The sequence below is a fragment of the Hyla sarda genome, chromosome 3, assembly GCF_029499605.1.
Source record: "Hyla sarda isolate aHylSar1 chromosome 3, aHylSar1.hap1, whole genome shotgun sequence".
Lineage (NCBI taxonomy): Eukaryota > Metazoa > Chordata > Amphibia > Anura > Hylidae > Hyla > Hyla sarda.
In genome coordinates, this window is record NC_079191.1 from 324,537,665 (window position 1) to 324,554,659 (window position 16,995).

Below are 16,995 nucleotides of genomic sequence, written 5' to 3' on the forward strand. Positions count from 1 at the left end.
TGATGGCGGGGTGTCGCAGCAGCGATCCCCGGGGTCCCCAGCAGCGGGACCGCGGCGATCTAACATCTTATCCCCTATCCTTAGGATAGGGAATAAGATGCCAGGGGCGGAGTACCCCTTTAACTTACAATAGTAATTGGTTCCAGGTCGACCATTGTATGTTGAGACCATAACTCTATGGAAACCTGGTAATTGGTTCCGAAGCCACCAAAATGTCATCCAAAAATAGGAAAAAGTGAGGATTAAAGAAAAATAAGTAGATAACTAATATAGATAAATCAAATCCTTACATATAAAAGTAAGAAAGATCTGCTGGGAGCTGTAATTCACTGTATATGTCAGTGTTTCCCAAGCAGGGAGCCTCCAGCTGTTGCAAAACTACAACTCCCAGCATGCCCGGACAGCCAAAGGCTGTCCGGGCATGCTGGGAGTTGTAGTTTTACAACAGCTGGGGGCACCCTGCTTGGGAAACACTGGTCTATGTAGAGGACAGGAGCTTCTTCGGGGTCCTGTACAGTACACGAAATGTCCTAAAAAGAAAGTAACATGGAGTCGCCCTCACCTGGTGTCCAAAGGAGCAGGTAACCCTGGGACAGGTAAAGAGTACAGAACATGTAGTACCTCCCTGTACTGTAGGGGGCACTACCAGACACCAGTCAGTCAGTGCAGGCACTTCAGTAATACAGGGGTTTTACCAGTAAATTGCCCATTCTGATTGGTCAGTTCTTCCGGCCATTGACACGTTTCACAGATCTGGACTGTCTGTACATTGTATGTTGAGTCTGGTTTCAATTTACAATGGTCCAGAAAAGAAAAATTGTGTGTTGAAACTATTGTGTTGAGGCCATTGTAAGTTGAGGGATCACTGGATACCTTGATCCTGGTCACAACATAAACTCTCATCTATTAACCCCTTAAAGGGGTAGTCCAGTGGTGAAAAACTTATCCCCTATCCTAAGGATAGGGGATAAGTTTGAGATCGCGGGGGGTCCGACCGCTGGGCCCCCCTGCGATCTGTCTGTACGGGGGCCAGGCTCTCCGGCCAGATAGCGGGTGTCGACCTCCGCACGAAGCGGCGGCCGACACGCCCCCTCAATACATCTCTATGGCAGAGTCGGAGATTGCCAAAGGCAGCGCTTCGGCTCTGCCATAGAGTTGTATTGAGGGGGCGTGTCGGCCGCCGCTTCGTGCGGAGGTCGACACGCCCCCTTCCCGCGGGCTGTCGAGGCTCCGTACAGGAGATCGCAGTGGGCCCCAGCGGTCGGACCCCCCGCGATCTCAAACTTATCCCCTATCCTTAGGATAGGGGATAAGTTGTTCACCACTGGACTACTTCTTTACAGACTGGGGCTTTTTCCGTTTTTGCATTTTCGTTTTTTGCTCCTTGTCTTTAAAAAATCATAACTCTTTCAATTTTGCACCTAAAAATCCATATGATTGCTTATTTTTTGCGCCACCAATTTTACTTTGTAATGACATCAGTCATTTTGCCCAAAAATCTACGGTGAAACGGAAAAAAAAATCATTGTGAGACAAAATTGAAAAAAAAAAACGCCGTTTTGTTAATTTTGGGGGCTTCCGTTTCTACGTAGTACATTTTTCGGTAAAAATTACACCTTCTCTTTATTCTGTAGGTTCATACGATTAAAATGATACCCTACTTTTATAGGTTTGATTTTGTCGTACTTCTGGAAAAAATCATAACTTTATGGAGGAAAATTAATACGTTTAAAATTGTCATTTCTGACCCCTATGACTTTTTATTTTTCCGCGTATGGGGCGGTATGAGGGCTCATTTTTTGCGCCGTGATCTGAAGTTTTTAACGGTACCATTTTTTCATTGATAGGATTTATTGATCGCTTTTTATTCATTTTTTTTTCAGGATATAAAAAGTTACCAAAAATGCACTATTTTGGACATTGGAATTTTTTTGCGCTTACGCCATTGACCGTGCGGTTTAATTAAGGATATATTTTTATAATTCGAACATTTCCGCATGCTTCGATACCATATATGTTTATTTTTATTTACACTGTTTTTATTTATTTTTTTAATGGGAAAAGGGGAGTGATTCAAACTTTTAATAGGGGAGGGGTTAAATGATCTTTTATTCACTTTTTTTTTTGCAGTGTTATAGCTCCAATAGGGACCTATAACACTGCACACACTGATCTATTACATTGATCACTGGTTTCTCATAAGAAATTCTGCCTCTTGACTGCTCATGCCTGGATCTCAGGCACTGAGCAGTCATTCGGCGATCGGACAGCGAGGAGGCAGGTAGGGGCCCTCCGGCTGTCTTGTAAGCTGTTCGGGATGCCGTGATTTCACCGCGGTTATCCCGAACAGCTCCCTGAGCTAACCGGCATACTTTCACTTTAGACTCGGCGTTCAACTTTGAATGCCACATCTAAAGGGTTAATAGCGCGCGGCACCGCGATCAATGCCGCGCGCTATTAGCCACGGGTCCCGGCCGGGCCCGACCCGCTATGACACGGGGCCACGCGTTATAGATTGGGAGCGGACACATAACGTTCCAGTATGTCATGTGTCCTTAAGGGGTTAATAACTGTTTCTCCTGCCAACAGTAGTTGCCAACGCAGGATAAAAAATAAATTAAAGGTGCCAGTACACATGAGATGCAAGTCTGGTGACATGGCCAATATATGCAGGACCAGACAAATATCTTACAAGTTTAGGCCTCACTCATATTGTGAATTGAGGGTAGATCAAGGTGAAGAAGAATTGTACTTGTACTGTTGCAAATGTCCCAGATACCCATAGACCATTAAAAAAAAATAATAATAAAAATAATAATCCCTCACCTTCCCTATGCATCATGCAAGGACCTTCCACTACTTTATAGGGCATCAACCTGATAAGCGGATTCCTACATACCTTACAACCGGGGCCTTCTACCTAAACGGGAGGTTCCCTATCTGCCTAATAGGGGGATTCCCTACTTCCTATCTTCTGGGTGCTTCTACCTAAAAGAGGATTTCCTACCTAACTGCTGGGGGGATTCAACCCACTAGGGGGGGTATTCATTACCTACAGTCATGGCCGTAAATTTTGGCACCCCTGAAATTTTTCTGGAAAATGAAGTACCGTATTTCTCACAGAAAAGGATTGCAGTAACACATGTTTTTGCTATACACATGTTTATTCCCTTTGTGTGTATTGGAACTAAACCAGAAAAGGGAGGAAAAAAGCAAATTGTAAGAGTGGAGTTTCCCTACATTTTCCACTTTCCCTACATTTTTATTTTTATACCTGCTCTGATCTGTAGGGTTTTCCTCAGCTAAAATCCACCCCATTTTCTGTAAATATGTTGTTTTTTTGGGAAAAAAAATTCAGGAACACGCCCCATTTCGGTGACCACGCCCCTTTCCCGATTACCACGCCCCTTTTCGGGTTTTCTGAGCAAAATGGAGAGTTAGTCTTGGTTTTTTCAATTCTGGCGCAACAGAATTTCTGGTGCAAACCCTGACCAAACATGTCGTGTTTGCAATAGTAAATGAGGGCAAATGTCACACCGAAGTCCAAAAATGGGCTGGACAAAATTATTGGCACCCATGACTTAATATTTGGTTGCACACCCTTTGGAAAAAAATAACTGAAATCAGTGGCTTCATAAGCCATCAATAAGCTTCCTACACCTCTCAGCCGAAATGTTGGACCACTCCCACTCTTCCTTTGCAAACTGCTCCAGGTCTCTCTTATTGGAAGGGTGTCTTTTCCCAACAGCAATTGTAAGATCTCTCCACAGGTGTTCAATGAGATTTTGATCTGGACTCATTGCTGGTCACTTCAGAACTCTCCAGTGCTTTGTTGCCATCCATTTCTGGGTGCTTTTTGACGTATGTTTGGGGTTATTGTCCTGATGGAAGACCCAAAATCTCGGATGCAAACCCAGCTTTATGACACTGGGCTGTACAGTGTGACCCAAAATCTGTTGGTAATCCTCAGATTTCATGATGCCTTGCACACATTTAAGGCACCCAGTGCCAGAGGCAGCAAAACAACCTCAAAACATCATTGAACCTCCAACATATTTCACTGTAGGTACTGTGTTCTTTTCTTTGTAAGTCTCATTCCAATGATGTGCTTTACCAAAAAGCTCTATCTTGGTCTCATCTGTCCACAAGACATTTTCCTAGAAGGATTTTGGCTTACTCAAGTTAATCCTGGCAAAATGTAGTCTTTCCTGTCAGCAGTGGGGTCCTCCTGGGTCTCCTGCCATAGCGTTTAACTTCATTTAAATGTTGATGGATAGTTCGCACTGACACTGATGCTCCCTGAGCCTGCAGGACAGCTTGAATATCTTTGGAACTTGTTTGGGGCTGCTTATCCACCATCTGGACTATCCTACATTGACATCTTTCATCAATTTTTCTTTTCCGTCCGCACCCAGGGAGATAAGCTACAGTGTCATGGGTTGCAAACTTCTTGATAATGTTGCGCACTGTGGACAAAGGCAAATCTAGATCTCTGGAGATGGACTTGTAACCTTGAGATTGTTTATATTTTTCCACAATTTTAGTTCTCAAGTCCTCAGACAGTTCTCTTCTCCTCTTTCTGTTGTCCATGCTTAGTGTGGCACACACAGACACACAATGCAAAGATTAAGTGAACTTCTCTCCTTTTTATCTGCTTTCAGGTGTGATTTTTATATTGCCCACACCTGTTACTTTCCCCAGGTAAGTTTAAAATAGCATCATATTCTTGAAACAATCTTATTTTTCCACAATTTTGAAAGGGTGCCAATAATTTTGTCCAGCCCATTTTTGGAGTTTGGTGTGACATTATGTCCAATTTGCTTTTTTTCCCCTCCCTTTTTTGGTTTAGTTCCAATATACACAAAGGGAATAAACATGTTACTGCAATCCTTTTCTATGAGAAATACTTCATTTTCAAGAAAAATTTCAGGGGTGCCAACATTTACGGCCATGACTGTAACTACTAGGGACATATCTTAATTATGAGTGTCAGTGCGGGCCGTATGTTTGAATTTCTCCTAAGGCTGTTCAAAGTCTAGAGCTGCCTCTGCTGTCATGTGACATAAAAAGTGTAGGTAATTGGTATCAATGAGTACTCAGTCTAAAAAAAAAAAATGGTATTTGGGCATCCCTAGGTTATACCATACTGCCTTGTTATGAACAATGCCACAGGCAGAGAAGCAGACTGAATTTATACAGGAGCTACTGGCTGACTGACTGTGTAAGGATATGTTCACATGTGGCACATGTTGTAAAAACTTCTGCAACTCAAACGGACATTTAGCCTTGTACTATATGTGCGCCGCCTTCCCCCAATTTACTTTGCTGTTTAAAGGGAACCAATCATCAGATTTTACCCTATATAATGCTTGGCAAAGCATTATATAGGGTAAAATTGTTGTCCTCCCCATCCCCGGGGGACGCTCCTGCCCCCAGGGATGGTGAAGATATGAAGTTATAAACTAGTTACCGCCGCCGTAAGTAGTCACCTGGGCGGGGAGCTCTTCTCACCTATTCCCGTTCTTCGTCCGGCAGCGACGCCCCCTCCGCTTGATTATAACTTCATATCTTCACCATCCCTAGGGGCAGGAGCGTCACCCGGGAATGGCGAAAATAAAGATTTTACCCTATATAACGCTTTGCCAAGCGTTATATAGGGTAAAATCTGATGATTGGTTCCCTTTAACAATAATATATTATGTTTTAAAATTCATATATTAATGTATATATATTTTTCTTTTCAGGAACATTACCACCTCAAATTGGCGATAATGTGCTTATATTTAATACAACCCAAAGTTGTCCAGAATCTGAGCATAAAATCCAAAGTATTATCATCTTGGTGTGCGGAAAGTCATTGGTCAGTGTTCTTAATGTCTATGAGTTATCTCTGCTAGATGTATTCAGTGTTAAATGCTTCTATGGGTTCAATATCCATTCTGTGATCCAGTAAAGATGAAATGTATCTGTATGTAATCTAGGGCATGGCAAACCTGGTTGCCAAGCCAACTGTTTCCATGGTAACCTGGTTTTGGTTTTCCTCCCTTTTTGCGTCTGAGGATAGGTGTTTTCACTTCGTAGTAAATACATTGAGCTGAATGCTATCTCTTACAGCATCCATATCAATCTCTCTTTGCAGAAGTGCAGTCTTCAGTATGCCTATAATAACAGTTCTGTGTACCGTATTTTTCGCCGTATAAGACGCACTTTTTATTCCCCAAAATTGGGGGGGGAAAAGTCGGTGCGTCTTATACGGCGAATACACCCCTATCGCGGCGGTCCCTGCGGCCATCAACGTCCGGGACCCGCGGCTAATACAGGACATCACCGATCGCGGAGATGCCCTGTATTAACCCTTCAGACGCGGCGATCAAAGCTGACCGCCGCGTCTGAAGGTAAAGTGACACTAACCCTGCTGTTCAGTCGGGCTGTTCAGGACCGTCGCGATTTCACCGCGGCGGTCCCGAACAGCCCGACTGAATAGCCAGGTTAGTGCTTACAGGACACCGGGAGGGACCTTACCTGCCTCCTCGGTGTCTTCTCCGTTCAGGGATCCCCTGTATGGCTGACGCTCTCCTTCCTCGTCATCACGTCGTCGCGTACGTGCGTCGGCGTGCGTAACGACGTGATGGCGGCGACGGAGAGCGAGGATACCCGGCCGGCAGCAGAGACGTTCCAGAGCGACGGGGACACGGCGACAGCGATGGAGCAACATCCAGGGCAGCGGTGACTGGTCCGGAGCGGCGGGGACACGTGAGTATTACCTCCTATGCAGTGGTCTTCAATCTGGGGACCTCCAGATGTTGCAAAACTACAACTCCCAGCATGCCCGGACAGCCAACGGCTGTCCGGGCATCCTGGGAGTTGTAGTTGTGCAACATCTGGAGGTCTGCAGGTTGAAGACCACTATTGGGTTCAAAATCTTTATTTTTTTAGATTTTGCACCTATAAATTGGGTGCGTCTTATACGCCGGTGCGTCCTATAGGGCGAAAAATACGGTATATGCCCTGCATTGTTAGGCTAGGTTCACACCACGTTTTTGGAATACAGTTCCCGTATACGTTTTGAAAACCGTATGCCAAACGATGCATCAGGTTGTGTCCGTTTTGCATCCTCTACGTTTTTTTCCCCCGTACCCAAAACGGTAGCCTACCACGGTTTTTGGTCCGGGTGAAAAACCGCAGTGAAACTTATACTTTTTTTTTTTTTTACATGGTAGTCAATGGGAACCATACAGAACCGTATGTGCGTACGGTTCCATCCGGTTTTCACCATACGGTTTTTGACTTTGCACAGTTTTTTTTTCTTGGAATGTCAATCAAACAAGTGAAATGGAATGGAATGGAATGAAATGTTAAAAACGTATACTTTTTTTTTCTTAAACTGATGCAACCGGACATCATTTTTCAAACCATATAAGGTTTTCAACCGTATACGAATTTAACCCCTTGGGGACGGGAGCCCATTATGACCCTAAGGACGGGAGCATTTTTTTTCAAATCTGACCACTGTCACTTTATGCATTAATAACTCTGGGATGCTTTTACTTACTTATTTATTTGATTCCGAGATAGTTTTTTCGTGACATATTCTACTTTATGTTAGTGGTAAATGTTTCTCGATACTTGCATCATTTCTTGGTGAAAGATTCCCAAATTTCTGGAAAAATTACAAACTTTAGCATTTTTCTAACTTTGAAGCTCTCTGCTTGTAAGGGGAAAAAGGACCTGTCAAATAAATTACACATTGATTCATATATACAATATGTTAACTTTATGTTGGCAACATAAATTTGACATGTTTTAACTTTTTGAAGATATCAGAGGGCTTCAAAGTATAGCAGCAATTTTCAAATTTTTAACGAAATTTCAAAATCAGAATTTTTCAGAGACCAGTTAAGTTTTGAAGTGAATATGAGGGTCTTTATTTTGGAAATACCCTATATTGGACCCAATTATGAAAATTGGACCCCTCAAAGCATTCTAAATGACATTCAAAAAGTTTGTTAAACCTTTAGGTGTTTCACAGGAATAGCAGCAAAATGGAGGAGAAAAATCAAAATCTTCATTTTTTTACACTAACATGTTATTGTAGCCCCATTTTTTTTTCCATTTTTGCAAAGGGTAAAAGGTATAAAGACCCCCCAAAACTTGTAATTAATTTTCTCTCTAGTAAGGAAATACCTCATATATTTGGATGTAAAGTGCTCTGTGGGTGCACTAGAGGGCTCAGAAGGGAAGGAGCGACATTGGGCTTTTGGAGAGAGAATTGTGCTGAAATGGTTTTTGGGGTGCATGTCGAATTTAGGAAGCCCCCATGATGCCAGGACAGTAAAAAAAAAAAAAAAAAAACACTATTTTGGAAACTACACCCTTCAAGGAACGTAACATGGGGTAAAGTGAGCCTTAACACCCCACAGGTGATTGATGGACTTTCGTTAAAGTGGTAAGTAAAAATGTAAAAAATTATTTTTTCAATAAAATGCTGGTGTAAACCAAAATTTTTCATTTTCACAAGGGGTAACAGGAAAAACAAAAACAAAAATTTGTTACACCATTTCTTCTGAGTATGGAAATACCTCATGTGGATATAAAGTTCTCTGCGGGCAAACTACAATGCTCAGAAGAGAAGGAGCGCCATTGGGCTTTTGGAGAGAGAATTTGTTTGGAATGGAAGTCAGGGGCCATGTGCGTTTACAAAGCCCCCATGGTGCCAGAACAGTGGACCCCCCCACATGTGACCCCATTTGGAACCTACACCCCTCACAGAATGTAATTAGGGGTAAAGTGAGCATTTACACCCCACTGGCGTTTGACAGATCTTTGGAACATTGGGCTGTGCAAATAAAAAATTAAATTTTTCATTTTTACGGATGACTGTTAAAAAAATCTGTCAGACACCTGTGGGGCGTAAAGGCTCACTGTACCCTTTATTCAATTCTGAGGGGTGTAGTTACCAAATTGGGGTCACATGGGGGGGGCGCTGTTCTGGCACCACGGGGGCTTCGTAAATGCACATGGCCTTCAATTCCAGTCGGATTCTCTCTCCAAAACTCCAATGGCGCTCCTTCTATTCTGAGCATTGTAGTTCAGCCGCAGAGCACTTTACATCCACATATGGGGTATTTATATACTCAGAAGAAATGGTGTTACAAATTTTGGGGGTCTCTTTTCCTATCACCCCTTGTGAAAATGAAAAAATTGGGGTAACGCCTGCAATTCAGGGGAAAAAAAACAAAATTTTTTAATTTTTACGTCCAACTTTAACGAAAAAATTTCAAAGACCTGAGGGGTGTTACGGCTCACTATACCCCTTGTTACATTTCTTGAGGGGTGAAGTTTCCAAAATGGGGTCACATGTTCGTGTTTTTCTTGTGTTCATGTTAGAACCGCTGTATCAGCCACCCCTGTGGAAATCACCAATTTAGGTCTCAAATGTACATAGTGCGCTCTCACTCCTGAGCTCCTGTTGTGCGCCTGCAGAGCATTTAACGTCCACATATGGGGTATTTCTGTACTCAGGAGAAATTGTGTTACAAATTTTGCGGGTCTTTTTCTCCTTTTACCTCTTGTGAAAATGAAAAGTATGGCGCAACACCAGTATGTTAGTGTAAAAATGTTTCTTTTTTTTTACACTAACCTACTGGTGTAGCCCTAACTTTTCCTTTTCATAAGGGGTAAAAGGAGAAAAATCCCACCCAAAATTTGTAGTGCAGTTTCTCCCGAGTACGGAAATACCCCATATGTTGCCCTAAACTGTTGCCTTGAAATACGACAGGGCTCTGAAGTGAGAGAGCGCCATTGCGAATTTAAGGCCTAAATTAGGGATTTACAATAGGACTCTGATACAAGGATGGGGCTTGTCTCTACCAAATCCCTATGGCAGTGTTTTCCAAACAGGGTGCCTCTGCTTCATTCTCTCGCTATGGGGCTTGTGAACATAGTAGAGTTCTGAACAACACACTGCTTAAATTTAGTTTTATCAAATCCTGTGCAGAGGAAAAGCTGACCAGTTGCCCAAAACAACCAATCGAATCACTTTTATTTTTAGAGGCCCTTTTTAAAAACTAAAGAAACTGGATCTGATTAGTTGCTATGGGCAACTGGTCAGCTTCTTCTCTGCATTTGGTTTGCTTCATTTCCCCCCATAGGCCAAGAGCCTTAGAACAGGTGGAAGAAGCTGTCTTTTCTTATTTTATCTAAGATTTTATATTAAATGGGCACTGTCAGATAAAAAAAACTTTGACTGGCTTTTTCAATATGAAATACAGAATTTTTTTTAATGAAAGCAATTGCAAAACCTATTGGTTTTGTATTCTTTACAACATATCAAAGAACTGCCCCCCCCCCCCGCCTCTGGGGATACATACTAGTCCTGCTGTGTCCACTTGTCCTCACTTACGTCATGGACACACTTCATGATTGTCAGGTCTGCAGGTCTAAAGCTGCTGCTTGTGTGCTCCTGTGGAGAGAAGGGGGGGGGGGGGGGGTGCAGAAGCACAGGCTCCCTCACTGTCTGCTATGTGAAGAGAAGGGGGGGGGGGTGCAGAAGCACAGGCTCCCTCACTGTCTGCTATGTGAAGAGAAGGGGGGAGGGGCAGAAGCACATTGCTGCCGTGACTGAGCAGGAGACAAAAAACTGAATCGAGGATTTCTTAAAAAGTAAGTGTTCCTGCGTGTGTGTGTGTGTATATCTGTAAATATATGTGTGGTTTATTTTTTTTTACTGGGGGACTACAATCATATGCTTCCAGCAGTTGCAAAACTACAACTACCAGCATGCCTGTACAGCCAAGTGACGTGTGGGCATGCTGGGAGTTGTGGTTTTGCAACAAGTGGAGGAACACAGCCTGCAACACTGCTGAAAATCAGTTTTATCAATCAAATGCCTCCAGCTGTTGCAAAACTACAACTCATAGGATGTTTGGGCATGCTGGGAGCTGTAGTTTTGCAAAAGCTTTAGGCACACACAGAGTGTGTGTGTGTATAGCCTAAAACCAGAAAGGATAGGGTTGCCGCTCCCAGAGCAGTGAGGGAGGGGGATGGTCATCACAGTGAGGACCCGCCCACCTACTGTAAATGAAAAGTACTTTAACGTTGCAATCACTCCAAGTAAATAAAGTGAATTCTAAAAGAAATATTGGTCATAGGCACATAAAGATTACATGTACATGATCGGGATGAGATACTGAGCAACATATAACAGTTTAGTTCTTTTGGGTGATCTGACAGGTACGCTTTAAAGGGGTATTCCAGGGAAAAACTTTTTTTTTATGTATCAACTGGCTCCAGAAAGTTAAACAGATTTGTAAATTACTTCTATTAAAAAATCGTAATCCTTTCAGTACTTATGAGCTTCTGAAGTTAAGGTTGTTCTGTTAAGTGCTCTTATCACACGTGTCTCAGGAACCGCCCAGTTTAGAAGAGGTTTGCTATGGGGATTTGCTTCTAAACTGGGCGGTTCCCGAGACACGTGTCATCAGAGAGCACTTAGACAGAAAAGAACAACTCAACTTCAGAAGCTCATAAGTACTGAAAGGATTAAGATTTTTTTAATAGAAGTAATTTACAAATCTGATATTTGATATATATAAAAAAGTTTTTTCCTGGATAACCCCTTTAAAGATTGTGTTTTAATTTAACAGTTTTTGAAAATAGTGAATTTTCTAGTATTTGTCATGTCCTCATTTCTGTTTCTTGAGTTAAAAATTGTATCAAGCCAGATTTACATGAGCCAATTGTAATCTAAAGGCATTCCAAAGAGTTTCATGTGACGTTACTAAATGTTTGCCTTTCTCCCTCCGTCCATGTGAATGTTCAATTGGGCTGAGGTCAAGTGACTATGAAGGGAACAGTCAGCACTCCTTTCTCTTTAGAGCTCTTCAAGTACAGTAGTTATTTTAAAGCATTGATGGGAATTTCTTTCTTAAAGTTAACTCTGAGATTTTCCCCTACATTTTTATATCCTATTTCCCATAATAATACTTGGTATGATATATAAATATATAAAGATCTGTTTCTTTTTTTTTTTTTTTTTCCTTCTTCTTTTCTTCTTCCCTTCAAGCAGGTATTGTAGAAATGGATTACTGTACTAGAAAATACAAAAAAAAAATTAATAATTCAGTTATGATATTACTATGTAACATCTTTTATATTTCCTCCAACCATAGGGTACCCCTGAATTTATTAAATATGATGAATGTGTTAATTACTTTGAGTGGAGAACATTTACGGCTTGCAAGAAGAATACATTTAATCCTATTAAAGAGGTACGTTGGTTTTGTTTAGAGGTTCTCACCTGTTTATCTTATTGATTTTATGTAATGTTTTAGTATACCTGACGTGACGGCGAGACGCTCATAAGTATGTATACTTGCCTGAACTTAAATGATGAATGAATTACCGTTTTATAGAAGCTTTTCAGGTTGGGTTCAGAAAATGTTCTCCTGTTCCTGGTGTCGATGTGGCCATTAGTAGTTTCTGCTGACATAACAAAGTTTGTCGGACTTTTATGAACTTTCAGTTTAGCTAAGCGTTTACTTTATTGTGCACACTGTTTTTTGTTTGATAAAATTAAAGGGGTACTCCGGTGGAAAACTTTTATTTTTTTATTTTTTTTAAAATGAACTGGTGCCAGAAAGTTAAACAGATTTGTAAATGACTTCTATTAAAAAATCTTAATCCTTTCAGTACTAAAAAGTACTGAAAGGATTAAGATTTTTTAATAGAAGTACAGAGGAAAATCTTTCTTTTTTTGTGTTGTCCACAGTGCTCTCTGCTGACACCTGATGCCTGTATCAGGAACTGTCCAGAGCAGGAGAAAATCCCCATAACAAACCTCTCCTGCTCTGGACAGTACCTGACACGGACAGAGGTGTCAGCAGAGAGCACTGTGGACAACACAAAAAATACATAAAAAAAAGTAAAGATTTCTTCTGTAGCATACAGCTGCTAAAAAGTACTAAGATAATTAAGATTTTTTAATAGAAGTAATTTACAAATCTGTTTAACTTTCTGGCACCAGTTCATATAAAAAAAAAAGTTTTCCACCGGAGTACCCCTTTAAAGGAGAACTCCGGTATGGGGAAAAAAAAAACTTATCCCCTATCCTAAGCATAGGGGATAAGTGTTAGATCGCGGGGGGTCCGACAGCTGGGGCCCCTTGCGATCTCCTGTACGGGGACCCGGCTCGCTCCTGCACAATGCAGGAGCCGAGTGTTTTCGACCACAGCCGAAGCTGCGGCCGACACGCCCCCTCCATTCACTTCTATGGCAGGGCCGGAGATTGCCGAAGGCAATCATAAAATAATAATGCAAAATAAAGAGGTGTCCAAGTGAGACTAATATTGTCTGATTACGGACTCGCACATGAGTCAATCAAGGCACTCACTGGGTACTGCAGGGCCCAGCCAGCCCAGAGGTGCCACACTAAGAGGGCATGTATAACAGCCACTCCGAGTGTTAAATAAGTACAGAAATATACCACCAACGCGTTTCTACCACCGAATTTGGAGTGGCGTCATCAGGGAGGTTTAACAAATGAACAGTAAAATCAAATACACCAACACAGTTGTGTGATTATGGCGCCTAACAAACTGGTGACCTGTGGGACCTGCAAGAGAGTCTGTCCCTCAACCACCTGAAAAATAAACATCAGGTAGAATTGTGTTTACATTATTGTGCAAAATTTTGCGCAAGCTGTTTTTTTTTTTGCCTACATTCTGGTGGAGCATTTCCTTCAGATGTGTACGTTTCGTTGTACCTTGGAGTGACATATTTAGTACGCACAAATTTATTAACTACGTACATTTCATTTACCTGCAGAAATCTTGCGCAGTGACCATATTTTTAACGCAAATGTAAGCCATCTTGAACTGCACGTAGCATCGATTTCATTTTTCAAAGTGGTGGTATGAGGAGATTACTATATTTTCCTGCAATTTATGAAATTCATTGCACTTGATTCATATATTGAGCGCATCTGCGCATAATTTAGAATTCGGCAAAAGGGGTAAACTGTTTTTACCGTACACAAATAATGATACATGTCCCCCAATATGCATAATGAAGTGATCATGGAAAGAAAACACTAGGGGTGTGAATCGCCAAGAATTTGGCGATTCGATTCGAATCGCGATACCAGTGTGGCGATTCGATATATCCCGATATATCGCGATACCGTCTAGGTGACGATACATCGCGATATATCCCGATACATCGTCCACCTGGGAGCATTCATAGATCCCAATAGACGCTGCTGTCAGCGGCGATCTAGTACTCCGTTGCTCACTTTTCTCATGTTATCCCGTCCGGGCTGCAAAATAAAATAAAACGCACTTTATCTTACCTGCCAACGAGCCCCCGGAGCTCCGGTACAGGTGTTCGGTCCCCGGGCTGTATTCTTCTTACTTCCTGTTAGTCCGGCACGTCACATGGAGCTTCAGCCTATCACCAGCGGAGGCGGGACATCGCTGCGGCCAGTGATAGGCTGAAGCTCCATGTGACGTGCCGGACTAAAAGGAAGTAAGAAGAATACAGCCCGGGGACTGAACACCTGTACCGGAGCTCCGGGGGCTCGTTGCCAGGTAAGATAAAGTGCGTTTTATTTTATTTTGCAGCCCGGACGGGATAACATGAGAAAAGTGTGCACCGGATACTCCTTTAATAGCCAGCCGCGGCGATTGCCGCATGCTGGCTATTAGCGGCGGCCCCCGGCTACTGAAATCAGCCGGGGGTCGCATAGTACGGAGTGGGCACGAGTCGGAGCCCGCTCCATACACCCAGAGCGCCACCGTGTCAGATCCGGCCTGCCCGGCTCCACAAGTGTGGAACTTTTATCGCCTGATGCCAAGGACATGACATGCTGTTCCAGGCGTCCGCAGATAAAAATTCCACATCCCTAAAAGAATCGATTCAAAAATATTTTGAATCGATTCTGTATCGGCAAATGAAAAAATCGCGATTATCGCGAGAATCTATTTTTTTTTACATCCCTAGAAAACACTGTCCCTAATGGGCACATCATCATAGTTCCATTGCCAACAAGGATGAGGTCACATAGATCCACGGTTTAGCTGGTATTGTAAGCCGGGAGGATTAACCTGCACAATGCAGGGAGCTGGAGTTGTCCGGCTCTCTTGCTGTCTGCAGCGAGGAACTGGCGTCTGAAATAACTATAATTCAGTTCTGTATTGTTATGGGTGATCGTTTTTGTCTTTGTTTCTTTGTCAGGTACCATGCTATGTTTTTGACTCAGATTACAAGAAACATGACTTGAATCCACTCATAAAAGTATCAGGCGGACACTTGGTGAATGATTGGGAGCCTGACTTTGACTTGTACATCAATATTTGTCGAACTATTGGTATGTATTTGTTTCTCTATTTTTATAGTTGTTATTTTTAACCCCTTTAGGACGAAGGGCAACCAGGTACACCTTTACATTACATGTACGCCCTTACATTACATGTACGCCCTGGTCACGTTATTGGGGTTTAAAGCGTGCTCACAAGCTGAGCGCGCTTCATACACGGTGGGGCCGATGCCCAGCATTAACCCTTTAGACACTGCAATCAAAGTTAATTTTGGCCACTAAAATGCGAGGTTAACGGTGCCGGGCGGCACAGGGCAGCTGATCGGGACGTGCATGGCGAAATTGCGATTCTCAATCAGCTGAGTGGACTATGGGAATGATATTCCCTGTCTCTGAGGCTCTGGCAAACATAATCATATCTGGTACCACCGCGTGCGTAAATGTGGGAACTATTAAAATATAAGGTTAGTTAAACCACACGGTCGATGGCATACACGTAAAAAAAAAAAAGTCCAAAACTACTCTTCATATACTGACCACTACATATAAAAAATTACTAATACTGATTTTGGTGCATCTTTATAATTTTTTATAGAGTATTAAAATGAAATAAAACCTACATAAATTGGGGAACAGTATGGGCCTACAGAATAAAGAGGTGTCATTGTTATCAAAAAGTCAACTATATGGAAACCGAAGCCCCCAAAAAACTTACAAAATGGCTTTTTTTTTTTTCCATATCACCCCACATTTTTTAATTAAACTATTTAAAAAAAAATTTTGCAGTAGATTTTGTTATAAAATGGTTGATGTAATTACGCAGTACAATTGGTGACACAAAAAACAATCCCTTATATGGGTTTGTAGGTGCAAAATTTAAAGTGTTTGATTTTTTTTTTCCTCCTCCCCTTCTAAGTCATAAAGTGCAAAAACAAAAATTGGCCTGGTCCTTAAGGGTGTGTTTACTAGCAGCAGGTTTCAAGATTTGCAGACTGTCCGTGGACCCATTTAAATCAATAAAGGGGTATTCCAAGATTTTTATTTTTATTTGGCTATGCTACAGGGGCTGTAAAGTTAGTGTAGTTCATAATATAGTATCTGTACCTGTGTGTGACGGTTTTCTCACAATTCTTCTGTGATTTTTACCCCAATATTTTTAACAGCATACAAAATGACAGTTGTCTCAGATTTTTCCCATGTTGCAATGGGGCCCAGACCTGGCTCACTAGTCAGCTGATGACAGGGATCCTGTCTGCTTCAATGGGTGGAGGGATCGCTTGGTGGGAGAGAGATCAATCTGCAACAGCTGTAGGCACCCTGATTGCAAACCACATTGATTTGAATGGATGCAGCTCATTTATGTTTCAATGGGTGGGGTGGCTGATGTGTGGGAGGGAGGAAAATTGAATAATGGGATTTGTAGGCAAAAGGAAAAACTCAAAAAGGAAATACCAGTTCACAAAAAGCTAGCCACAGTGTTATGGTAATCTCACAACATAGCCATTTAGCCCCAAGACAAGCGCAGATCCTTCTTAAACATGTCCATTACTGCCTGCCAGGTATGTACTAAAATCACCTTATTGCTAAGTTTCTACTTTTTTTTTTTGGGGGGGACGCCAATTCTGCCGCATGGCGTTTTTTCAGCCATAAAACGCTGCGTCCAGATGTTAGCTGTAAATCAA

The 16,995-nt window shown here is 42.2% G+C and overlaps 1 protein-coding gene across 1 annotated transcript in view; it reads left to right on the forward strand.

The window, feature by feature from the left end:
- Positions 1–16,995, forward strand: part of IGF2R (insulin like growth factor 2 receptor) — a 138,730-nt gene that overhangs the window by 25,194 nt on the left and 96,541 nt on the right. The window contains exons 3-5 of the mRNA XM_056567238.1: positions 5,745–5,860; positions 12,171–12,269; positions 15,232–15,364. Coding sequence (XP_056423213.1) covers positions 5,745–5,860; positions 12,171–12,269; positions 15,232–15,364 — 348 coding nt within the window. The remainder of the gene's footprint in view (positions 1–5,744; positions 5,861–12,170; positions 12,270–15,231; positions 15,365–16,995) is intronic.